Source organism: Colletotrichum fioriniae (genome assembly GCF_027942845.1).
Source record: "Colletotrichum fioriniae strain IMI 355084 chromosome Unknown scaffold_9, whole genome shotgun sequence".
NCBI classification, from domain to species: Eukaryota; Fungi; Ascomycota; class Sordariomycetes; order Glomerellales; family Glomerellaceae; genus Colletotrichum; species Colletotrichum fioriniae.
In genome coordinates, this window is record NW_027076845.1 from 937555 (window position 1) to 962088 (window position 24534).

General features: G+C 57.2%; 7 protein-coding genes across 7 annotated transcripts; 3 read left to right on the plus strand and 4 right to left on the minus strand.

Moving 5' to 3' along the window:
• Window positions 1-1260: 1260 nt before the first annotated feature.
• Window positions 1261-3054, plus strand: N0V96_007720 (uncharacterized protein; the record flags this gene model as incomplete). Its single annotated transcript, XM_053194607.2, has 2 exons — window positions 1261-1921; window positions 1970-3054. The coding sequence occupies 2 exons, from the start codon at window positions 1261-1263 to the stop codon at window positions 3052-3054; spliced, it is 1746 nt and encodes a 581-aa protein (XP_053048103.1).
• A 234-nt stretch (window positions 3055-3288) lies between these two features.
• N0V96_007721 (uncharacterized protein) lies at window positions 3289-5630 on the minus strand (the record flags this gene model as incomplete). The annotated part of the gene is made up of 7 exons (XM_065758114.1): window positions 3289-3744; window positions 3794-4148; window positions 4197-4390; window positions 4446-4453; window positions 4915-4981; window positions 5046-5335; window positions 5393-5630. The coding sequence occupies 7 exons, from the start codon at window positions 5628-5630 to the stop codon at window positions 3289-3291; spliced, it is 1608 nt and encodes a 535-aa protein (XP_065613256.1).
• Window positions 5631-6747: 1117 nt separating this feature from the next.
• On the minus strand, window positions 6748-8513 carry N0V96_007722 (uncharacterized protein; the record flags this gene model as incomplete). Its single annotated transcript, XM_053194610.2, has 2 exons — window positions 6748-8265; window positions 8313-8513. The coding sequence occupies 2 exons, from the start codon at window positions 8511-8513 to the stop codon at window positions 6748-6750; spliced, it is 1719 nt and encodes a 572-aa protein (XP_053048106.1).
• Window positions 8514-9379: 866 nt separating this feature from the next.
• On the minus strand, window positions 9380-11008 carry N0V96_007723 (uncharacterized protein; the record flags this gene model as incomplete). The annotated part of the gene is made up of 2 exons (XM_053194611.2): window positions 9380-10607; window positions 10656-11008. The coding sequence occupies 2 exons, from the start codon at window positions 11006-11008 to the stop codon at window positions 9380-9382; spliced, it is 1581 nt and encodes a 526-aa protein (XP_053048107.2).
• Window positions 11009-15901: 4893 nt separating this feature from the next.
• On the minus strand, window positions 15902-19076 carry N0V96_007724 (uncharacterized protein; the record flags this gene model as incomplete). The annotated part of the gene is made up of 5 exons (XM_053194612.2): window positions 15902-16164; window positions 16221-16392; window positions 16443-16532; window positions 16572-17775; window positions 17824-19076. 5 exons carry the CDS (start codon window positions 19074-19076, stop codon window positions 15902-15904), a joined length of 2982 nt encoding a protein of 993 aa, XP_053048108.2.
• A 1297-nt stretch (window positions 19077-20373) lies between these two features.
• Window positions 20374-21594, plus strand: N0V96_007725 (uncharacterized protein; the record flags this gene model as incomplete). Its single annotated transcript, XM_053194613.1, has 1 exon — window positions 20374-21594. One exon carries the CDS (start codon window positions 20374-20376, stop codon window positions 21592-21594), a length of 1221 nt encoding a protein of 406 aa, XP_053048109.1.
• A 417-nt stretch (window positions 21595-22011) lies between these two features.
• On the plus strand, window positions 22012-24448 carry N0V96_007726 (uncharacterized protein; the record flags this gene model as incomplete). The annotated part of the gene is made up of 2 exons (XM_053194614.2): window positions 22012-22471; window positions 22524-24448. 2 exons carry the CDS (start codon window positions 22012-22014, stop codon window positions 24446-24448), a joined length of 2385 nt encoding a protein of 794 aa, XP_053048110.2.
• Window positions 24449-24534: the final 86 nt, after the last annotated feature.

Below are 24534 nucleotides of genomic sequence, written 5' to 3' on the forward strand. Positions count from 1 at the left end.
AATGCCCGAATCGATTCGTTGGTCCGCGGCCTCTTATCACCGGGTGTCCAGATCTGGGAGGTCCGTAAAGCGTAGCGCCAACAGACGATAAGCCCCTGGTAAGTAGGTAGTTCATCCGTCATGTAGTTTGCTGCACCTGCATCGTATGTTGGTGGGATGCCGTTCGGACGGCGTTGGTGAATCCCTTGCCATGAATCAGTCAAACATGTTAAAGAGTCGGCCTCCCTCGCAGCAATCCGACTGCGAGTGCGTGCGCATTCGTTTGAGAGTGAGACGAAGTTGAGCAAAGTCCGGAAAGTCCTGTCTCAAGGCTTTGTAATGAGAAAATAGGGGAACAGCGTGATACCTAGTCGAGGGCTCGAGGCCAGTGGTCTCGAAATCCGTTGGAGTTGGAAGGGCTGCACCTCGGCACGGTGGTCAGGTCCGCCGACATCCCGGCTGGTGGGCCCCCGTTAGCGAGCCGCCAGCCCATGAAATATCGTCTCTGGCACGTTGCCTCGGCGAACTAGGCCCGGTGTGGCCGTCCCTTGGTTTCGCTAAACCACGTCATTCCGCCGTGCATGCGGCGCAAGCAGGTACGTACCTGAAAGAAAGAAAGGAAAAAAAAAAAAAAAGGACGGAGGAAAGAAGAAAAGCTCTGCTCCGAACCAAGTACATGGAGATCCACTCTGCAGACCTCAGCAGGCTCAGCTTGCGTTCGTCCATTCCCTGCGCAACAAACCACCTGCCATCGCATATCTGACAAAGCCAAATCGTGCGGCTCCTGGCCCAATCCCGTCTTGTGACTCCTGTCAGATCCCGCGCCAAGTATGTATCAGACTGCCTGCAAAGCGTTCGATCCTAACCCGAGCCGGAGATAAGTGACCCTCCGCTGGTTCGTCCCCGTCGTCTACGACCGACTCCGTGCGGTTTAGTCATGGGAAATGGGCGTGCGGAAGACAAACCGCCCGGGTGGGCTTGCACCGGTGGATCATCCATCACCACCCCCCCCCCTGGCCGATGGAGATGGGTGTGTGTTGATACGGGCACCGACGAAGGGGATGGAAATCACATTGGAAATCCCCACCCAAGGCCACGCCCGGCCTACGCAGTATATAGACGATGGGCCGTCCCAAGTCTCCGGGTTCCCAGATCAAGATCTCTCGCTCATCCGACCTAGACTTCAGCGCCTAATCGTAGCATCAACGACGATCGTCATCCAAGCACAGTCCAGCACTAAATAAGCTTAATACCCACGAGGACAACCAGCCGCCAGTCACCATGGCGTCGGCGCCGCACTCATCATCATCGTCCATTACGGCGACCGAGGCCGATGTCGAGGCCCAGAAGCCCGTGAACAAGGCCAACTACTTCCACCTCCTCTTCGACCAGGCTGGCGTGACAGAGGCCGTTCTCCAACGCAAATACCCCGGACAAGGCACCCACGAGGCCCCCTTTGTCGTCGACTTCCTCCCCGAGGATGCCCGCAACCCCCAGACCTTCCCCAAGTGGAAGAAGTGGACTTACACCATCGAGCAGGCCATCGCCACCCTGGCCGTCGCCTTTGTGAGCACGGCCTTCTCTGGAGGTATCGCCGAGGTCATTCGCGACTTCAACGTGTCGACCTTGATTGGTATCCTGGGCGTCTCCCTCTTTGTCCTTGGCTTCGCCGTCGGTCCCCTCATGTGGGCGCCCCTGTCTGAGCTGTACGGACGTCAGTACCTCTTCATCGCCACCTACATCGCCCTCACTGCCTTCAACGCCGGTGCCGCCGGTGCGCAAAATATTGAGACGCTCATTATCCTGCGCTTCTTGGCCGGCACGTTTGGTGCTTCGCCCATGACCAACGCCGGCGGTGTTATTGCCGACATGTTCAACGCCCAAGAGCGCGGCCTGGCGACGGCCATCTTTGCTGCCGCCCCTTTCCTCGGCCCGTCCATTGGTATGTCCCCTTGTCCCAGTCTGTAGGTTCCAGCTAACAAATTGTCAGGCCCCATTGTTGGTGGTTTCCTCGGCGTCGCGGAAGGCTGGCGCTGGATCGAGGGCCTCATGGCCATCTTCACCGGCATCGTCCTCATCGTTGTCGCCCTGACCGTCCCCGAGACGTACGCGCCCGTCCTCCTCCGCCGCCGCGCCGACAAGCTCGCCAAGATCACGGGCAAGAACTACATTTCAAAGTACGAGGCCCACGCGCCCCGCAAGACCGCGGTCCAGCAGTTCAAGGTCGCCCTTTCCCGCCCCTGGATCCTGCTCTTTAGGGAGCCCATCGTCTTCTTGACCTCCATCTACATGGCCATTGTCTACGGCACCCTGTACATGCTCTTCGCCGCCTTCCCCATCGTCTTCCAGCGCGGCCGCGGCTGGTCCCCCGGCGTCGGCGGCCTGGCCTTCCTCGGCGTCGCCGTCGGCATGGTCTTTGCCGTCGTCTACACCGGCTTCGACAGCCGCCGCTACCTCAAGGTCTCTGCCGCCCACGGCGGCTTCGCCCCGCCCGAGGCCCGTCTCCCGCCCGCCATGGTCGGAGCCTGCCTCCTTCCCATCGGCCTCTTCTGGTTCGCCTGGACCAACGGCCCCGAGATCCACTGGGTCGTCTCCATCATCGCCTCGGGCTTCTTCGCCGCAGGTCTCGTCCTCGTCTTCCTCAGCCTGCTCAACTACCTCGTCGACTCGTACGTCATCTTCGCCGCCTCCGTCCTGGCCGCCAACTCGGTCATGCGATCCCTCTTCGGCGCCGCCTTCCCCCTCTTCACCACGCAAATGTACGAGAACCTCGGCATCCACTGGGCCTCGACCATCCCGGCCTTCCTCGCCCTCGCCTGCCTGCCGGTCCCCTTCCTCTTTTACAAGTACGGCCCCGCCATCCGCGCAAAGTGCGCCTTCGCCGCCGAGGCCGCTGCCGTGCTGGAGCGCATGCGCAAGACGCACGAGGAGGTCAACGAGGACGACGCCATGGCCGAGGAGCAGGAGCACGAGAAGGAGCACAAGCGCAGCAAGTCCGTCTCTGCCAGCGACGGCGGTGTTTTGTCTGATGACGAGCGGACTGTCCAAGGTGAGCCTGAGACCCCCAAGGCTTAATCTAGGCGACGCATAGACGACATTTCTTCACTACGAATCTGGAGATGGAAGCATGGATAGACAATGATACCCGGAGCGGCACGTGTCACGGCATGATGTTAGCATTTACAAGGAGTTTTGCATTTTAGAGCATACTAGACAGGCCACAAGAGCCTACATTAGATACCAGATAGACCCCCCTCATCTGTATAATCATAGAGTAATAGATCAACTCACAACAGTCACCTCTGGCCCTTACAGTTCATCCCGCTCCCGCCCACCAATCTTGATCTTCAGCCCCGGAATGTTCTTCACCTTGAGATTGTGCGAGCTCACTACCCTCACGTTACTCTTCACCGACCCAGCCTTGTCGTCCTCGACTGCCTCCTGCCCAGGCGGCGTCCACGGCTTGACCCGTCCCTGCCACACGTCCAGCCCCCACTCTTGCAGGTCGCGCGGCGTAAAAGCCCTGCCCTTGGGGTACGGGTAGATCCTCCCGTTGGAGACCTGGTGGACCGCGCCAACGGGGTACGCGTCTTCCGTGGGAACGTCGAGGCCGAGCCTGGCGGGGAGGTCGGGGAAGCGGTTCGGGTCGACTGTGACGGGCGTCAGGGAGGCGTACTGCTTCTTTGCAAAGTCGTAGAGGTCTGCGCGGATAGAAGCGCGGGTCTGCGGTGAAGGTGAGAAGATGTAGACGATTGGCCAGGCGCGCTGTGTTTCGTCAGTATTTTCTGCTGGTGTGGCAAGGAGAGAGACGTACGTCGATGAATCGCTGGTGGTTTAAAGGCGTCAGCTCCGCGATGACGGGCCTGGACACTTCCAGGACCCAGCCCTCGAGCCCGTCCGCCGCGCTCCGCGTGTGCGTGCTCTCGTCGTCGCGTTTGCGGCACACGACCTTGGCGTCTTTGGATGTTGGCGTATCGACGACGCCAAAGGTGAACTCAGCCCAGTGCTTCTGCGCCACGGCTTCAAAGGCCCGCCGGAGCGGCGCCGTCTCGTCTGGGCCGAGGTGAGCTACGCAGACAAAAGCGTCGCCGTTGCCAAAGGACTCGGCTTCTTCGGTTGAGACGCTGGAGACTCGGGGCCGTCGGGCGCGGTAGATGAAACGGAGGATTCTGGTTGTCGACGTGTCAGCTTTGCTGCGAGGAGGGCTGCAGACTCACTCGTCACTCGTTATGGGGCCTAGGTAGTCTACCGCCGGCTCGCCGTCGCGTAGGAGCTTGATGGAGGGGTAGGCGGTTGCTGGCGCGTCTGCGCAGTGGTCCTCGGCGGCGTCCTTGCTCCAGGCCATGGGTAGATCGGTTGCGGATTGCGCTGCTTCCCACTCTGCCGCTAGGTGCTTGGAGATCTCTGGAGACTACCATCAACCTTTGGGTCAGCAATATGACCACAAACTTTCGACTTCATCCTACCTTGGCACCTAGGACTGTCAGCGCATGTCTACTTTATCCGTCAGACGTACTTACAGGCAATCAACCTCATCTCGTTGCCGAGCGGGACCTGGTCCTGCCCCGCCGCTCCAGGTACCAGAGGCACCAGGAGCATCCACAGAAAGCGACAGGAAACCATTTTTCTCTTTTCTTGGTGGGTTTCGGACGGATGGGAGGAAGAGATTGATGGAATAGAAAGGGTGGGATGTCGTCGGTTACCCCTGTCTGATGGGCGACAGGGATTGACTCCTGGACAAGGGCCAGGCTTGTTCAAGGTCACATTGCAGGGAACCACGACTTTACAATACTTTTTCCATTATGACAAGCAAGCCTAGCCTCAGCTATGAAGAAAATCCCGATCCAAACGCCATTCCCAATAACCGTACAATAATCAACTGTGATTCAACATTCATGCCCTTGTTGCCTTTGTCGTTCGGTCTCTGCTACATACCATGACAAAGGGAAATAGCGGTGTTCGTAACAATGTGAAAGCGGTCTCCGAGAGTGGCCCGGTGCGCCTACGAGAGGATGTATTCGTTGGAAATCTGAGCAATGTGAAGCCAGATGTCACGTAGCACGGACCAGAGTCTCTCCCCCGTACAAGTGATGAGATCCGTCGATAACGTCATCCCTGACGACAGCCATCTGGAGGGATTCTTGGTTGAGAACAGCCTCAAAGGACCACTCTCCGCTTCCGAGTGGGAGTTTGGGGAACTTCAGATGGCAAAAGTGCTGCAGATAGGTGAACTTCTCCCACAGCGACCGATCTTTGCCTGGGCGGAGGAAGATGGTCCGCAGCAGACTCGGGTTAATCATGCTCGCCGCCTCACAAAGCTGAAGGGTGAATGAGTGCCGATGCTCTTCCATATCCGCTAGAACTTGGCATTAGCAAAAGCACGACGTCAGTGTTGAAAAGGGAAAAGCCCTACCGATGAGTTTGCTCTCTTCATAGTGGAACAGGTGGTCCCCTTCCAAGAATTGAGTCTCGCGGAGGGGGTAGAAGGAGCCTGCTTGCCGCCAGACCAAGATGTTGAATGCAAGATGGCCAATTTTCTGGTTGTCACAGCAAAGTGGCTGTGCTGCGAGGACCATGTACCATAACTCTTGGTTGGTCATGGCTGTACTGGCATGCAGTAACGTATTCAGGACTCGTCTGACTCTGTCCATTATGAAGTGCTGCCGGGCAAGGTAGCACAGAGCGAGAATGTCCTGGCAACTTCTGCGTGGACCAAAAGGCAAGAAACCAGAATGGAGAATCGTCATGAGATCGCTTATGAACTCAGGTCGTGCATGAATCTCCCAGGCTCGCTGGTTGGGGGGGGTTTTTGAATTCATGTGCCCATCGAATCGACGCGTCGGAGACTGTCTTCATGCGGACTTGGAGTACCTGGGTCTTCATCGGACACCGCCCAGTGACCTTGAGAATAGCGTAGCCATCCGGTACCGCATTCATATCCAAAGGTTCATCGGGAGACAGCTTGAAGTCCACAACGCTCGAACGTATCTCGACCCCGCTAAACTTCAGAAACTTGATAGACCGAGGACCAGAAGGTTCGGGCAGACTTATGGATGGCAGCGGGGAGGCCTTCCAGTCATCGAATGTTTTTGTGCTGAACGCAAATGTGTCCTTGTGATGAGCCAATGGCTGTGAGCCCACGATGGGTTGGCTGAAGACGTTAGCTTGTTGCACCCATACTTTTCTGAGTCGCACTTACTCGGCAATCTCGTTTTGAGACGCCATGGCTGACTGAAGAGCAAGTGCTCAGGCTGTAGGAAAGATACAAGCTGGGAAGGCGGGATTGTCCCCGGTCGCCGGTGTGAAATGGATACTGGGAAGGTTGACAGTCGAGCAAAGGGCCCAGGTCGTCGAGGAAGAAGGATGGGAAGGCAGAACCTGGGAAGGCAGAGCAGACGACGAGATAACGTCGAGCAAGGTGAAGCCAAGGTTGGAGGGTGCGAGGTACCAAAGTAGAGCGAGGTGGAGGGTAGAAGTTGGAAAGGACTGGACGAGGCAGCAGACGGAAAGGGAAGAGCAGAGGGCATATTTCCCGAGGCTGAGAGAAATAAAAGGCACACAAGTTGGAAAAACCGAGTAGGGAAGGAAGGCTCGAGGCAAAAGTGTTGCCGGGAAGGGCTGAGGACCCGCTCTCCTGGCGATAGATGTTGTCTCTCGAGGAGGAAGGAGCAGGTCAAAGTAAACACGGCGTGGCAGGTACGAAGGTGGACCTGAATGGACTGACATATTATTCTATTACAAGCACCAGACCTCTTCCATAGAGCTGACCTAGTCAAACCCGCTCCACTCGTCCTCGCCGCTGCCTTCATCGCTTGCGTCCTCGCTCTCCTCTTCACTTGAGTTCTGCTCCTCGGGCGCGCTCACATTCGGCGTCTCCAGCACCACAGGCTTTCCTGTGCTCTTGAGCATCGGCATCCCGGCCACATCCCTCACGATCCGCCCCTCGTCGTCTCTCAAGTACGGGCCATCCTCGTCGACCGGCTCCTCTCTCGCAAAGGCGGCAACGAAGAACCCCATCACCCCGTGACCGTCGCCCTTGTATGTACGAATACACGCTTCCGCTACAGTCTCATCACCTCCAGCCGCCTCGGGTAGTCCACGGACGGGCCACTCCCGCATACCGCGAACCTGCTTCTGCCTCGGTAGGATCGTCCAGCCGCGCTCTTTTGCAACTTTTGACGCGAGGGCCTTGATCACGACGCCCTCGTTCTCCTCTGCGTGTATCGAGCAGGTGGAGTAGGTAATCTTCTTGGCAGCGGGAAACGTCATGGCGTGAAGCAGAAGCGTCAATTGGAAGCCGGCTAACGCGTCCAGGCGTTTTTGCAGCTCCTGCTCCGACTGAACCTCGACCGTATTGCCGTCATCATCGACCATTACCGCGCCGGGCTCCTCCTTTTCGTCCCGCTTGCGCTTACGGTCGTCCTGTTTCGACGGCTTTCCCTTTGCGTTCTTGGATCCAGGCGGGCCAGGGACCTCCGGGAGATGCAACTCTGGCATCGAATCGCGCCCTACGATACCGCTGCCAGAGCAGCTGGGGTCCAGCAGCAGGGCTCCGACGTCTTTGTATGCGTCAGACGTGGGATCAACATCTAAAAAGTCCTGGCCAGGACCGATCTTGGTCATGCCTCGACTGCCAGCAATCCTAACCATCTTCTCCAGCGTCTGGGCCCTCTTGGAGTCCCTCTCGAACGCAAAGATGGTCTGTTTTTGGGCTGCTTGCTCGGGTTCGTGCGACTTGACAATCGCTGCGAGGTGCGTTGTCTTGTTCCCCGGCGCCGCACACGAATCGATAACGTCGCCATCTTCGGAGTGCGGGTCCAGGAGATATGCCGGAAAGCAGGACGCCTTATCCTGTAGAATGATCTCGCCCTTGAGGTAGGCCTGCGTCTTGGTCACATCCGTGCCAGGCGATGCTGCGAGGAGGAAGGGGATGTGAGTGTCGATAAAGATGGCCTTGCCCGTTGCCTGTGTCACGGCCTCGATGGAAAGCGCCCTCTCGTACCCTTTAAAGGTGGTCTCAAGCTGGTCCTCCACAGTACTCTTGAGCACGTTCACCCTGATCCAGCGAGGGTGTCTTCCTTCAGGGTCCGCGTTGGCGTTAACGTCGGCCCGTAGCAGCTCCAACGACGACATCTTCCTCCGCAAACGGGCACGCGTGAGCTCAGAGGTCAGTCTTGCCTTGTGCCGCTCAATGGTTGTCCTGAGACCGTGAGACTGGGGCAGCGCGATACCCTTCTTGGCCAGGAGGAAGTCGTGCACCAGCAGTAGCGCTAGCATAGGTGTGAGCTGCAGAGTCAGCGGCAGTCAACGGCCTTACGATGCGGTAGACTCACCTTGCGCTCATGGCGCAGAATGTCCGCCGCCTCGATGACCTCCTTCAAGATGGCACTCCACTTGCACGTCTCCAGTGCGAGGGCGTAGACCTGCGCCGGCGGCGACTTGAGACCTTTTTTGCCAAAGACGCGGCTCTTCAAGCTGCCGCCGTGATCGGAGCTCGCTGAGAGAATGTCGGCAGCCTCGTGATACAGCGACATAGTGCCGGCTGTCCGTATGTATTGACGTTGGTCACCGTAGCCGTGTCTCGGTGTGCGGCTGTGGGGTATCGGCGGATGAGGTGAAGAGAAATTTCTACAGTGGGCACCGCTGGCTCGGAGAATTTGTGGGGACCGGCGGCAGTGGACGGACGGGCTGATTGCTTGGCCAATTGAGACTGCCAGACACGCGCATGTCTCGATGTGTCCCTTGCTTCGCCGAGAAATGGTTACTGCGACTTGTTAAATTAACTTTTGAGTCGGCATCTGGATCATGGGTTTGACAATGCAGTTGAATGAGGTCGATTTGTTTCGCGTGGACCAAATAACCTTATTTCGACGTCCAGGCGCCAATTTGGTGGGCCGCAGTCCATGCAATGGCACCAGCACAAATGACAGACATACACTTCTCACGTGGCTTACTCGTCAGTGGTGGTACTTGGTTGGCTCAATTGTCTATCTGACTACCAGGCAAATAACCACTTCTCAAAACCCCTTCCCAAATGCGGTGCCTCGTTTGTAGAGACCCGTGTAAGAATCGAAATGTATGTGTTCCAAGGTGCAAACAAGAAGCGGAATCCAGTTGCCCTTGAGCTTGCTCGTGTTCCCCAAGCTTTGCTTCCCCCCGGTTCAAAGGTGTGTGAGTATGTAACTGATCATCATCATCGTCAAAAAAAGAAATCCGCGCGTACGCTCGCGCACAAAAATGGGGATGCTTTTCCAAACAACCCCGCCGAGTCCCAGTGTCCAAAAAATAACGTCTCAAACTCCCATCCCAGCCACGGCCCTAGAATGTCTAACGAAGAAAAGTTTGATACAGGCGCAACCAAAAAGGCTGGCGGCGCGCATAGGTTCGATGGACAAACCGTTTACTTGCGGTTGCTGCGGTGGCGGTGGAGGTGCTCGTGCTCATGGACGTGGCGACGAGCCTTGTAGCTGTCGGTAGAGCCGGCGGGGGTCGCGGCGGCCTTGGACTCCTCTGCGGGAGAGGTGACGGTGACGGTCTTGTAGACGGTCCTGGTCTTGCGGGAGCACCCAGAGGCCGAGGGCTTGGGCGCGACTGCGTTGGTGGTAGGGACGGCAGCGGCGGCAGACGTCTCGGCAACCTTGGTGCTGGCCTTCTCAGGGGCGACCTGAATGGGAAGCTCGGAAGAAACGACGGCGGATGTCTTCGGGACTTCCTCCTGGCTGACGTAGCCAGAGGTGGCGGGCTTGCTGGCAGAAGGTTGAACGGCAGAGGGCTTGGCAGAAGCAGCCGTCGCAGCAGACGAGGTAGAGGAACCAGAAGGCTTGACAACAGAACCACTGCCGCTGCCGCTGCCGCCGCTGCTGCCACCGCCAACGATAGAACCGAAGGAGGTGAGAAGGTTGTCGCCGGGGAGCTTGCTCATGAGACCATCGACGACTTCGTCAACGGGAGAGGAGATTGTGCAGTCCTTGTTGGTGTTGAGGCCCTTGAGAAGACCAGGGCACTTGTCCATACCAGAAGAGCCGGCGTTGCAGTTGTCAATGATTTGCTGGAGAACGCTCTCATCCCAAGCAGCGATGAAGTCAGCGTGGAGACTGTAACCAGTGGCATCACCGTTGGAGAGGACAAAGGGTTGCGAGCCCTGGCCGGGCGTCCAGCGGCTGGCAAACTTGGGAGTGTCCCAGTAGACCTCGAAGAACATGTGAGGAACGTGGATCCATCCGGCAGGGCAGTTCTTGCGGCGGCTGTTCGACGCGCCCTTGTTGGAGGGCCAGGCCATGCTCTCGTAGTCGGTCAGGGCAGCGTTGGGGTTGTAGCAGGAAGGCATATGGACATCGGCACGAAGGGGAGAAGCGTAGCCGTCGCAGTTCTGGTCGGGGAATCCGACTCCGGAGCCGTCGTTGTTGGGATCGACGATGCCGGCCGTGGTACCGTCAGAGTTGGCAGGGTACGACGGCGGGTTGTAGTTGGATCTGGGGCAAGTCCACTGAACAGGCTGGATGGGGCCGTCCGCGGGCTCGAGGTTCTCCTTGCCTCCGGACGACGGGGCAACGCGAGCGGAGGAATTACCGCTAAAGATCTGCAGACCCTTGGGGAAGGCCTTGATCTCGTCATCGGTGCCATCGAAGCTGGGCGGTGTTAGTAGAGAACCTAGTTCAGGAAACAGCCATACTCACAAGTAGTAGACGTTGACGTAGAAAACATCGACAGCCTCAAACTCCTTGGTCTTGGGGTCCTGGAAGTAAAGAGACGGGAACCAGTAGGCGCTGTTGTCGCCGTTGATCATGGCGTTGGTGCACTTGGACTGCGAGAGAGTCTCGCCAGTGGCCGACATGCCAAAGTTGCTTCCTCCCATGACGCCGTGGACGTGGGTCGCGGGCTTTCCGGGGTTGATGATGGGATCAACACGGGTCTTGACGAGCTGCTTGTTGTTGAAGCGGAGGACGGCAAAGGTTCTGTCATCGGACTTGGAGCCGGCCGAGGCGGCGCCCAGAAGGGCAGCCAAAGTAGTGGCAGCGGAGAACTTCATGGTGGTTGATTGTACGGTTGGGTGATTGTGTGATATGAGACGGGTATCAAAGTGGTCGCTGGGACTCTTGCTGGTTGAGTAGGGACTGTGTGGGTGCTGATACCGGAGCACCTGTTGAATTGAAGGGTGTATATCGCAACTCGGTGAGTGACGAAAGTGGCGAGTGAGTGGAATGAGACAGATCAAAGAAGGCTGTCTGGAAGTTGTAATGAGAGGACGTGCTCAGCAAGCTGTAGCGTTTTGTGGGTTGAAAAAGGAATGATGAAAGGAGAGAATAAAATGCCCAGCAAGTGTCGACAGGGAAAGGTGGTGGAATGGAGAAGGTGAGGTCGGGGTGTAGATCCACGGCGGAGGATGGAAGAAGTGGGAAGTAATATATTCATCGGACGGCAGCTGGGACCCAGACCCGGGCGGGACGGGGGGCATACCGTGAGTGGCAGTTGGCAGGCTACGGCGAGGTACCTTGGATCTGGGAAGGGGGCCCGGGTGGTAGGAAGGCGCTAGCAGGGTGGCCAGGGACGCTCAGCCGTGACGCCATGGAGTGTTTGTGGTAGTGCAATCTGGCGATGAAGTATTCGAGCACAGGGCGATAGCAGTATCCGTACATAAGGTAGGTTAAGCGTGAGGAGGGTTGCACCTCGACAACGTGGCGGACAGAAGCAAGACGAAGGTACCTTGTGATAAGATGTATCGACTCGAGAGATGGGATGAACAGGGACATGCTTGATTTCTGGTAACCTTCTGACTGCTATTTTCGAGTACATGTTCGACACAACCAAGAAACTGTCCGCATTTCTTCTAAAAGGGAAAAAGAACGGGGAGACAAGAGCCTAGACGAATCGCCCGGAGTACATTACACCACTGCACCACTACAAAAAAGCTGAGAAGAAACGAAACGGCGGCAAGCTGACGACCCCTTGGACCTTGGACCCCCCGCTCATCTGATGTCTGCACTCACGCAATGGATAGGAGACGGGAGTGCACAAAAGTTGAGATGGTGTGCTGCACGGCTGGTTCCTGCATAGTGCATAAGCGTTGCCGACTTCCCATTGGCTGAATGCGAAGCTCAACTGCCAAAATTGTGCAGGCCCGAGGTCAATTGTCGCTCAGTGTGACGCCGGAGCTGTTCTTAGCACGAAAAAAAGGCACGCTGACTCGCCCCTGGTTTCTGGGCTTCTTCTCTCGCTAGCGTTTGTGCCGCGCGACGTGGCGTCCAGTCAGCTTTCACCGAGACCACACACCACGGAAGAGAATACCCAACTGCCAGCCGGCCTCCTGGGCAAAGGGCTTCAAGTGCCCGTTTGTGGCGCTGCAAAAGTTTGATTTGGCGGATCAGAGGCGTCCGCCCGTTTGGAAACACATAGCTGCCAGCACCACCAGGCTCCAGCGACTATCGACGCTCAGGGCTTGGTGGCGGTTGGCACACGGGTCGCTGCTATATTTCAGGGGCAAAGGGCATCCATGATTCGGCCCATGACGTCCTGGCAGCCTGTCAAGTGTCTGCCTCTTGCAAGTTACAAGCTCTTGGTCCGTCCCGCATGTCGTGAGGTGTTAATGACGGTGGACATTGCCATGGACTCGAATAAGCAATGCGGGATGCCGATGATTCGGGAATGCTGTCGGAAGACCAAAGGCGCAGATATCAGCAGCGCCTTCCACACAACATGACAACGTCCCGTCTGTCGTTGCTGCCTCGATGTCTTTGGGAAGGGACAACAGAAGGTTACGGTTTACCTTATTTCCCGCTAACCCTATCCGGTCAAGCGGTACCCAGCATGTTTATCCCACTTGCGCAGGGGCTCGCCCTTGCTAAATTACAGGGTTTGAGACTTTTTTCCAAGAAGCAACGGGCAGGAAGTAGGAGACGGACAAGATAGGAAACCGCATCTGAGTCGGCACTTGAGACCTTTTTCGAAAAGGCTGGAAAGAGTGAACACAGTTCCGACCGTATCGAGCTTCAGCAACATCACCTGCGAGACATCAAACCTGTCATTCGGAATCTCGGGGTCATTCTTCCAAACTGAACCACCCTTCGAACAATCCCTTTCTTGCCTCCCGCCGGAATGGCCATGTCTTTCCATTGTCTTGACTCTGGGTTTCTTGGCCTTGGCCGGGCAAAAGAGTTTTCTAGCTGCATAACTTATGCATCCAACTTGTCGTTCCCCACCTCCATCCCTCGCAAAACGTCTGTTCTGGTCGCGCGACGCTCGATTGGGGCACAACTCCCAGACTCAAACCACCGAACAATCCCATTCATCCTCCAGCGAGAATGAAGGCGATCTAATAGTCGCTCACCATTCCACTCCCTCGGTTCCATCCGGCCCAAAAAAGCTGCGATACAATCGGCCCTAGCAGAGTCCAGACCTCTGTCGATACCTCCAAAGGCTGGGGGATCGGCCATGACAGATCACAGGCCTGCCCACGAGCTCTGGACTCTATACTCCGTACTCTGGAGGAGTCGACTGGGTCGGCGGCTGGTGGGGTTTCGAAACGCCTGATCCTGGCGCTCATCCCATGTTGACCCGTGTGTTCGAGAAAACAATCACGGACTGCCCGGCGAATCATGTCCTCCCGAGTCGGCAGCGCTCCTGCGGGGAGATTGACTGCTGCCTCCGGCTGCAACCTGGCATCAGTCCCCGGCCATCGCACCGGCACTCAGCTGCGACGAATTTTTTCATGGCTGGCGAGTCGACAAGCACTAGAAGAATGCCACAATTCATGTCTCCGGCAACCTGCTTGAGGGCTGTTCCGATTTACAGCATACACCACCACCACCACTTCGCGCGTTGCATCTACAGTCCCGCGAGAGTACACATGACACCTCGCTGGTGGTCGTCGGAGTGGCTGGGGACAGCGTGATGCGTCTCCGACCGGGCGAGAATCCAGCTGTAGCTGTTTGACTTCAAGCAACTCACTCAGAATGACGAAACAATGTCGTTCCGAGGGCTTTTTTAGGCGCACTCGTGGGATAATTCCAAACAAATATTCCTCATTTGGTCATATGTCTTGAATTGCAACAGTCTCACTTCGACACGCGCCAGGTTGTCTTCAGCCAGCCCCGGAAACAGTTGGATCAGAGACAGACTCAATTTTCTTCGAGCAGTATCGCCGATGCATCTTGGAATGACAACGGCCTTGTCTGGGCAAGGGCTCACCGACAAGTCCACCATCGTCAACACCGCCTCTCTTCATCTCCAAATTGAACGATGCCCGCTTACTCCGTACGTCCAAGTTGACCAACCCTGGGGTTCACAATGGTTGCATGGGGTGTTGCAGCGCCACGGTGGCTCTCGTCGGGGTCCCAAAGTGCCAAGAGGTGGAAAACCAGGTTACGAGTAAGTCCCAAGGAAACAGGCGAGATGACTGACGGTTGCGCCTGGCGATACGAATTCTCTTGACATAATAGCCCATATAGTAACAAGCTCTTTTTCCTGGGCAGAGGGGCTCTCTCCCTTTGCGCCCTGGGAGTCCCCCTGAGCCGCCGTCTGGCGGGAAATCGGCTGGCGCGCGCTTCCAAAACGCCTGGTCCTCAATGGCGGTCCGCTCAATTAGACAATCGGCAAATGTGAGCCAGACGCCGCAACTGGGCAAATTGAGGATGAAACAAATTGTCTCTCGACGCCGTGGCTAGAAAGAAATCAAGGCAGCGAGGTCATCGCTGGCATCTCTGCGCGCGCCATCAACGCGGCACGCCTAGCGAGCTTATTGTGCGTTCTAGTTGCAATTTGCAACGCACCTCTCGGCGACCGGCAGTTTGTCATGCACTCTGAGCTTTCTTATTCCTATTGGAAGTTGCGATGGTCCTTGCTAGCCAAAGTGTCAGTCTGCCCCCGTCTGCACCGCAGGGACGGATCGACGGCGCCGCACCATCCCGAGCCGAACCAAGGCCAGACGGTGTCATCTCATCTCTGGCAACGTGTCGCCTCTTCATCACTGACCTAAGCTCTCAGGCAAGCACAGCCGAAAAGATCAACGTGGCTTGCTGCTGCCCGGGACGATGACGGAATTACATCCGTCCCGTGTCCAAATCTCTTGTGAGGGATTTCTCTCAAATCGCCATCCGAGGCCGAGGCCGCTTTGTGAAATCAGCCATCGCATCTGCTCCCGTCCCTGCGTGTGCGGCCTCGCTAGCACGTCACCATCAATCGCCTAGCTCCATTGTTTACCTCCCTTGGCAATCCCTTCCCCCCGGGTGCATCTTGCGAGCAAGCTTGTGCGTGCGCGCCTGTTTGGCCATGTGCCGCGTTCCCGGCCTCCGATGATAAGGGCGTGCATCGGGGCTAGGGCTGACAGTCACGGTCCCGCGGGGATACCTAGTATCGACGGGTAGCTGCGTAGGTCGCGCAATAATCAGTGTTGCCCAGTTTTGCGGGAAAATGTGTCCCGACGCAAGACTTTATCCGTCTAGTGGTTGCAGGTTGGATAAAGTCTTGAGTTGTTGTGCCCCTTTTAAGTGTCTTGGTCCGGGAACGAATCGCTTTGCAGAGACGACTCTGTCATGTTCTGGCCCGTGACACTGTGGCTTTGGGCTCTGGATAGTCGTGGCAATGGCGACAGACTATAGATGTGCCGCGTAGTCTATATCTGACAACTTCACGTGTTACACAGCGAGCTATGTGGCATGGCCCTTCGCATAGCTTGTATATGTGTGACGCTGCCCCTCACTCGACGACCTAGCAAGCTGTGAATGTACTTTAGTATACACTATCTAGATATATATTTCGTCCTGAAGCGTATCGTATGGAAATAAACATCCGCCAATATATCAGCTGCATACTTTACGCAGCCATATGAGCACCCAACCCAAGACGAACTCAGCGAATAATCCAACCCGACCCTCCACCGGGACGGTGCCTCTCTACTCATCGGCAGGCGGCATCGTCATACCCCTCTCTAACGGTCATCCTCGTGCGGCCAGCAAGCGGCAACCTCGAGGTCGCCATTCTGGTCCACCTCGAAGCTGAGGGCGACGGTGCCGCCAAACTCGAGCGGGCTGCCCTCCCACACCACAATGTCGCTGCTCTTGGGCAGGCCGAGAATGTCCTCGACGTTGCCGGACACGAGGCGGATGGCTTCCTTGTCGTCGAGGTTGGCGTACTTGGCGGCCCACGCGGCTTCAAGGGCGAGGTCGTGGATGCGGTAGTCTGCGGGCATGACTGGCCATTTGTTAGCTCTCTCTGTAGACCCATTGCCGCAGCAATATGTGACTCACTGTCCGTGACGATGGCGACTGCAAAGTAGACGCCCGCCTCGCTGAGGATGCGGGCGACGCTCGGGGTCAGGGGCGGGCCAACGACGGCATCGCGGTGTCTATAGGAGGAGGGCGCGGGACGAGTCTCGGTGAGGATGAGGGGGATCTGGGACTTTGCGAGCTCCAGGGCGACCTAAATCTGCGTTAGACCTGTAGTGCTGAAGCATATGTGTGTGGACTCACCAGGGGCGCCTCGGCACCGCCTTGGATGACGAGGTTGACGTCGGGAAAGTCCTTTTTGATGTTGATGATTTGCTGAATGTCCCACTGCTCCTGTTAGCTTCGTCTTTGCAATGCTGAATGTAGACCCACGTGGTTATTTGCATTGATCACGAGCGGCAGCTTGCCTGACGCAACCTCACCAAAGGTCGTCTCATTGTGCTTCCCCTGGCCGTCGGCGAGAATCTTGCGGAGTTTCTTGACGGCGGTGCTAATGGTGCCCACGCTCTCCTTTGCCTTATCGTCAATGGTGACGTGAAGCGCCACCTCGGGCCGGAAAACGCCGCCGTCGAGGAGCGTACGATCGGTGCGCGTGAGGATGCCGACGCTGACGCCGTTGACAAAAGCACCACCCTCGGAGCTGAGGGGTGGCGTGATGGCGCGGGTGATGCCGCCGAGGCGTGCGCGGGCAAAGGCCTTGCCCTCCAGCTGGACGCCGTACTTTGCGTAGTCGAGGTTCTCTGGGTCGTTTCCGTCCTTCTTCGGGTCGGCAAAGCCGTCTCCAGTGGAATCCTCCGTCGCAATCTCAACCATGCCGAGGGAGGCTGTGAGGGCCGTCAATCCGGGCAGAACGTGGCCGTTGGAGAGGTCGAGGGTAGTGACGTCGGACTTGGATGCCACCTTGGCGACGGCGGACGAGCAGTTCTCGGGTGTGCTAAGACAGGCGACCTTGCCGCTGTTGATCACGAGAGTAAAGTTTTCGCCGGTGACGTCGCGGAAGACGGTGGGCACCTGTGGGTGATTTTCCAAAAATGTGCTCGTGATGCCGTTGATGACGAAACTGGACTTTGACTTGGCGGTCTTACTGCAGAACGCTTCCCTCTTCTCCGGCGCCAGCTCCGTTCTCATGTTGGGCTTCACGGGGCGGGACTCCTTGGCCGATGCTTCATTAAAGGCCTCGCCCATGCTCTCCTGAACAATGTGGTGCTTCAGCTGGGGGTTGCCGTCAATGTACACCTGCAGGGGAGTCGCTCCGATAGATAGCGGGTGGGCATCCCAGACAACCAGATCCGCATCGTAGCCCGGGCGAGCGTAGCCAACACGGTAGCCCAGGTCGATGGCTTTGGCGGGGATGGAGGTGACGGACTGCAGAGCCTTCTCTTCCGGGAGGTGGAACGCGTGGCCGACGCCCGCTTGGAACATGATGTACTTTGCGTTCGTCTCGGGTGCGGTGTGGTCTGACTTGTAGGCCACGGGGATGCCATGCTCGTTGAGGATCTTGCCCGCAGAGAGGCTTGGTGCGTAAGCCTCGAACTTGTACAGACTGAACTCGGCAAAGGTAGCGACCGTGACGTTTCTGCGCTGGTCAGCATGATTCACTCACGAATAAAATCTGGCCACCTACTCGCCGTACGCCTTTAGCATCTCAGGAACCTGCCAGGCTTCGAGGGCGTGGTGGAAGGCCCGGACGCGGACGCCGTATTCGCCAGTGACCCGGAGCATGGTCTCAAAGTCCTCGGGGAGGTAGCAGTGGTTCTGCATGGAGACCCGGCCGCGGAGCATCCCGACGGTGGACTCGAGCTTGAGGTCGGCGGGAAAGCTGCCAGACTCTCGGACGAAGCGGTCCTTGACCTCATCAGACAAGGTCGACACGGTGGCGACGCTCTCGCAGTACTCGTCTTGTTTCTGCATGTGCTCCTTGGCCTTGGCAAACTGCTCGCGGAGGATGAAGGCGTTGGCCATGCGGGTGTGGCCATAGATACGCTTGGGGTTCTCGCCGCAGGCCAGCTTCATGTATCGATGGCGCTCCTCGACAGGGATATCTCGCTCAAGCAGCAGCTCCTCGACGACGTACTCGCCCAGCTCTCCCGACTTGAGGACGTTCTTGATCACGGTACCCTCTCCGCCCATGATGTTGGCGGACCCGGGCAAGATGAGCGACGTGGTGATGCCGCCGGACATGATGATGCGAGTAGCGTCATCGTACGCCTTCATCGAGTCGAGGATGCGCAGCATCGGGGTGAGGGGGCCGTAGGTCTTTGTCATTTCATTCTCGTCCTCGGTGACGGACAGAGCCGGCCACAGGCTCGCGGCATGATGCGAGTGCATGTCGACCAGACCGGGCGTCACGAAGCGACCGTGCAAGTCGTGTTCGGTGGCACCATCGGAGCTGATGGACTTGGAAGCCGTTGTTGCCAGCTCGGTGAACAGGCCCTTTTCAAACTTAATGTCCATTGGCTCGGACGCAATGGATTCGCCGTCAAAGAAGGTCATGTTGCGCAGCACCACCGGCTTATCTTGGCCGCGGACAGCGTTCCATCTCGAGTTGGACTTGCGAGTCTCTGGCTCGGGGCTCTTTGGAAATGTCTTGAGAGCAGCGCAGTGCTTCAAGGACTCATCAAAGCGAGCCAGATGGGCCGACGGAGACGCATGTCTTGCAGCATCGCGGATAACAGTCTCTCGTTCGATGAGAAACGTGTGCCAGGCGAGCAGGCCGCCGATGAAGACGCAGACGAGCACGCGGGGCGAGATGAGGCTTCGGAGGAGAGTGCGGCGGGGCCGGATGCGGGGATACGCGGCGGCTTCGTACGGGGGCGGGACCTGAAAAGAGTCCAGGAAGAGGTCCGCCTCCTTGGAGGGGATGTGTGGTTGTGCCATTGTAACACGGTGCTATGTCGCGAGCAATGGTAACTGACAATTGGGGACAGAGGTCAAGTTATGCGAATGAGGGACATTACATTATCTGTTTACCAGGAGCTCAAATGTCAGATCGGAACAACTTTCGATTGCGAGTCCGAGTTAGGAGTAATGGCAGCTTGGACGAGTTGGGAAGGTGCAATTGAGTTGCTGTTGGAGCTGTGGAAAGCTTGGTTACGGGGGGCATGTACTCTGTCCGATAAGAGACGATATTTGTTAGTGATGTCCATGGTATCGGATGCATTCAACTAGCATGCAGCGAGAGAGGATACTTTGACCCACTGAAGCTTTATCGTCAACCAGGAGCTTCGTTGCAGGGAAAGTGCAAGGGACTCACGACTTTCAGGGGCCTCTGTGACTGTCTCATGCGGTGACGCAACTCAACAGTGGCATCGTGAGACGACGCGTCCAAATGAGTAGAGGCGCGTGCTATCGTTCTGGTGCTCTGTGTGAACTGTGAACACTGGTTGGTGGATGCTACTACCAAGATGTTGCCCAGGATAGGCTTTTCCAAAAGACGAGATCACCACAGGGGCGCAGACACACCGGATCATTCGCGAGTCGGGTCGTTCAGCAAAGTTTACCCTCATAGGAGGAAACCCGCCGGACCGGCTTCTTAACTTTCATAGACGTTGTTACAACTTCATTTGGGACACGTCGGCGGGCTGTGAGCTGGAGTCCCAAGCTGTCGTGATGTCGTATCCCCTAGCGCCAATTGCCCATGGCAGATTATTTAGATGAGGCGAGGCGAAGAACAGACGAGCATCCTGGCACTTGACTACACTTGATGATTTTGTCACTACTCCGTCTCCAACAATCCATATGGTTTGGTTTGGTTTGGTGACACCGGGTGGATGTTTCTGCACCATCTGCACGTCCTTCCCGCCCGTCTTCGTCTCGTCTTTCCCGGTTGGCTTGGGCCCCTCGGTTTTGGTGGGACTATGCCCCCCCAAAAACGGCATCTGCCACAGTGGGCCCGTTTTGGCTCTGTTTGGGATTGTTTGGCCCTTGGAACCCCAGCTGCATCCAGCACTCGAAGCTCCCCGGGCGACAAGTCGCCTTTGGCAATCTGCAGGGCATCATCTTTGATAGAATCCCATCAACTTTTTTCTTTTCTTCTCCATTTCCACCTTACCTTCAATTGAATTGTTTCTCTTGTTTTTTTTGTTTTTTTTGGCTGGACCCCAATCATCGCGCGAATTTGTCTTCCACCAGTTTCCCATCTCTTTCATACCCCGCCACTGTACAACACTCCATCATGCCAGAATCAAAGTTGGAGCAGGCGGTGCAGCCGCGCCCGCCGCAGTCATCCTTTCGACTGGCCGAGAGGGTGTGTCAGCTCGTCCTGGTCTTCTCCATCAGCTTCGCGGCCATGTTCATGATGATGACCAAGATTTCGCCTGGCAAGTGGCCTTTAACGGAGCCGTCAATAAGCAAGCCCAGGCTCAGGGTGTCGGGCCAGCGCGACTACCTCATTGCCATCTTCTCCGATCTGCACTACGGAGAGCAGGAATTTGGCTGGGGCATTGATCAGGACAAGAATTCCAGCAGAGTCATGCAATCTGTCATGAAGAGCGAACAGCCCGACCTTGTCGTATTCAACGGCGATCTCATTACTGGCGAGGATACCCACAAGGAGAACTCGACGCTCTACATTGACCAGATTGTCGCGCCCCTCGTCAAGACGAACCAGCGGTGGGCATCCGTCTACGGCAACCACGACTCCAAGCACACGTTGGACCGCGAGCAGCTGTTCCGTGCCGAAAAAGGCTACGACCTCTGTTACACAACGTCCATGGGCGACAATCTGCCGGGCATCACAAACTACTACGTCCCTGTCTACGAGGGAGACTCCAAAGACCCCATTCTGCTACTGTGGTTCTTTGACAGCCGGGGCGGCACTAGCTACCAGACGGATTCCGATAACATGGACGACATTCCAAACTGGGTTGCCCCCGAGACGGCCGAATGGTTTACCAAGACCTACGACGACCTCAAGGACAAGCACGGCCGTGTCATTCCCAGCGTCGCCTTTGTCCACATCCCCCCTCACATCTTTTTGACTGCCCAGCAGACCAACCTCGACTCTGCCAAGTTCCCTGGGTTGAATGCCGACAGCCCGCTAGCCATCCAAGGCGAGGGCGGAGAGGACGCCCCCTTCGTCGAGGCGCTGCTCGAGGCCGAGGGTCTCCACAGCATCTATGTTGGGCACGACCACGGCGACTCGTGGTGCTCGACCTGGCCCGGCCATGAGGCCGGACTCGGCGCCGAGGCCCCATTCCTCTGTTTTGCAAAGCACACGGGCTACGGCGGGTATGGCACCTGGGAACGCGGCGCTCGGATGATTAAGCTGTCCTTCACGCAGGGCGACGACCCAGACATGTCGGTGGAGAGCTGGGTCCGCATGGAAAACGAAGAAATTATAACGCGCGTAACACTCAACGAGACCTACGGCCAGGACACTTATAATGGGGAATAAATCAACACACGCATGTGGGCGGGGGATGCACATTGCGACACAATGTCCGAATGACGGCCTTGACCTGCACACTCTTTATTTGGCACCGGCAGAGCTATGCCATGTCCCGCTCCGTCGCACTGACTGGTCTCAAAAGCAAAACATGCGTGGCAAGCAGTCGTCCCGAAGGATGCTGTGCACGCTGTGCCCCATCACTTCATTCCTGCACGCATTCCTCTAGGCTCGCAGGGAAATTGCAACATTCGCCCTGCGGTCAGCTGCCGTCAGCCAGCCCTTGGCGACCGTGCAAACGCCTCGCGGCAAACTAAAAAGGCGCCAAACAGCCAATTAAGCAATCATGGCAATTGCCATAATACGATTGTGTCTTCCTTCGTCTGGTGTTCCTCGTCCTTTCTATTTCCAAAAAGGACAGTCACGATGGACAGGAATCAGACTCGGACAGAAGGACCGCCGCCGAGATACACGGCTTCGAAGCCGGTCGACATGTCTCGGCAACCGCTGCGATACGCTCGCCGCCCGATTTACATACTCGTCATCTACCTGGTGCTTCTCATCGCACCATGGCTCTGCGTTTGCGTTATTAACCGAAAAACGACTTCCGACCCATGGGGGATTATCATGCGGCAAGACCTCGACTCATATCACCGTTGGATCGCTGCAGCTTCGTTTTTCAGCACTGTGGCGGCTGTTATTGCTCTGCCGTGCGTTGCCGCTCTGTTAGCCTACGGCGCAGTCGTCTTCTCGCAGCGACGATCCAAGCAGCAGACCCTCACCGTGAGGCAGCTGCTTGCCATTTCCGACTTGAAATGGACAGCGTTTGTCTCCAGCGGCCAATCGTCTTCCTATCTCCTGTTGGCCACTGGACTGCTTCTTCTCAGTACGTTACAAGTCTTTTGGGAGGAGGGGCTACTCTTTCTAACATGCAATAGCTGCCGTACAGCCGCCACTGCAGTCACTGCTGATGCCGCCATCGAGCCGTCCAGTGTACTCATGCGACAGTCTCCGATCTTTGAGCAAGTGGGACCGGACATGCGACGGCAAGGGACAGCCGGCCCAGGCGATTGGCAAGGACGCCGAGCCCGTCTTGCTCCGAGAGGCCAACGCATCTCAAATCGTCAACACGGTCAGAACGAAGATGGTCAACATCACGTCAGCCGACATTCAAGAAAACCTGTGGCGAGTCGACGACAACCACCGGAGCTTCGTTACGGGAGAGGACCAGACGTACAACGACTCTTTCTGGGTATCAGCAATCCCCGCCGGCGTCACGACGGGACCTCTCCGACAGCACTCGATCCGGCTCAGCTCCACCGCAGCCTGCCAAGTTGCAGACGAGTACCCCGCCAACTGCGACGGGTACGCGACGTCCCTCCAAGGCTTCGGCATCAGTGTGAGAACGTGCATGCCTCGCAACAATACCAGCCCTGCAACCCGTGGAGTTCCGCCTAGGCGACGACAAGACGTCGATGAAGTGCTCTACATTGACGCACAGATTAGTCCAGAGGCGGCAAAGACCCAGGACTTTTTATCAGAACCGGCTCAGAACGTCACCATCAAGTGTGTCGCCAAAACCAGCCGTGCCTTTTTCGAGATTGGCAACCTTCAAACGGGACTTGTTCCGTCCGACATCATCAGCGAGTGGCCCTCGGACGAAGACATGGCAGCGCATTTCCACGACTACGATTGGCAGGGTAACCTCATCACCAACGAGTCTGAAGACGACTGGAACCGCGACCGATTTTCCGGCTGGACCTCTACACAAGGCCCGTTGCGGTCAACAGCCGAGGCGCTCTTTGGCAACGGCTCATACCCACAGGCTGTGCTTGATCTCTTGAGTCAGACCTTCCCGGACGGCCAAGTACCCGACAACACCACGTCCGACAGCGATGCAAAACGCAGGGCGTGCTCTTTGCCGACGCCCCTCGGTGCGTGGCAGCTGCCATACAACTCTCACAATGACGACTACGACTCGTGGTACTCGTCCATCTACCAGGGATGCTCGCTTGCCGAGCTCCCCAAGACACTGTTCCGGATCGCACAAGGCCTTCAGTATGTCAAGGTGGCGCAGAGCACTCTCGGCGTCGGCATGTACTTGTCCAACGTGGCCGTCCTACAAGACGCCGCATCCAACGATGCGGCGAGGACCATTTACAACTTGGCCGGCACCGAGTTTGTCGCACCGCGGTACACCGTGGGCGCCACCGTTGCCATTAGCCTGCTCATCAGCATGCAAGCCATTGCACTTGTTGTCCTCGTCTGCTACATTTACAGCCTGCCCACCTGGACCGACACCTTGGACGCCTTTGCCATGATGAGGCTGGGAGCACACTTGAGAGACTCAATGGACTTTCCACTAGTAGGCCGGGCCAGTCGAGAGGAGATGGGGGCGTTGGATGAGACGGATGGACTGCTCGGCGTCGTCGTGCGGGGCGCTGCGGGCAGGTCAGAGGAGGATCTCGAGCTCGCCGCCCTAGCTTCGTCCAGCACCGCACAAAGGAACGAGACACCCGCGCATCAGTATGCGAGTGTGAGCCCGCTATCACCGACGAGCACGGTCGAACAGGACCCTTCGGCACCGGCCACCCAAACGAGCCATGTGGTGGACGCCACTAGGCCTGGGATGGACACTAGCGAGCTGAGCGAGTACCTCCAAGGGGCCCCGCCGGCGTCCCCCACGACAACAACAACCACCACTACGACGGTGTCTTCCCCCCGAAGCCCGTCGCCGCCGCCGCCATACCTGCCGGCGAGATCGTCCAACAGAGGCCAGCCGGTGAGGGGGCCGTTTGAGCTGGGGCTGGGAGCCCCTGGGCTCATTACAAGAGCGTTATGGGAACGGTACAGGCCGAGGTAGAACTGCATAGGGAGCACACGGGAAGGAAAAGTGTGTAAACGGAGTTTTGTTTTGTCACATCTATTTTGATACCCACAGAGAAGAAA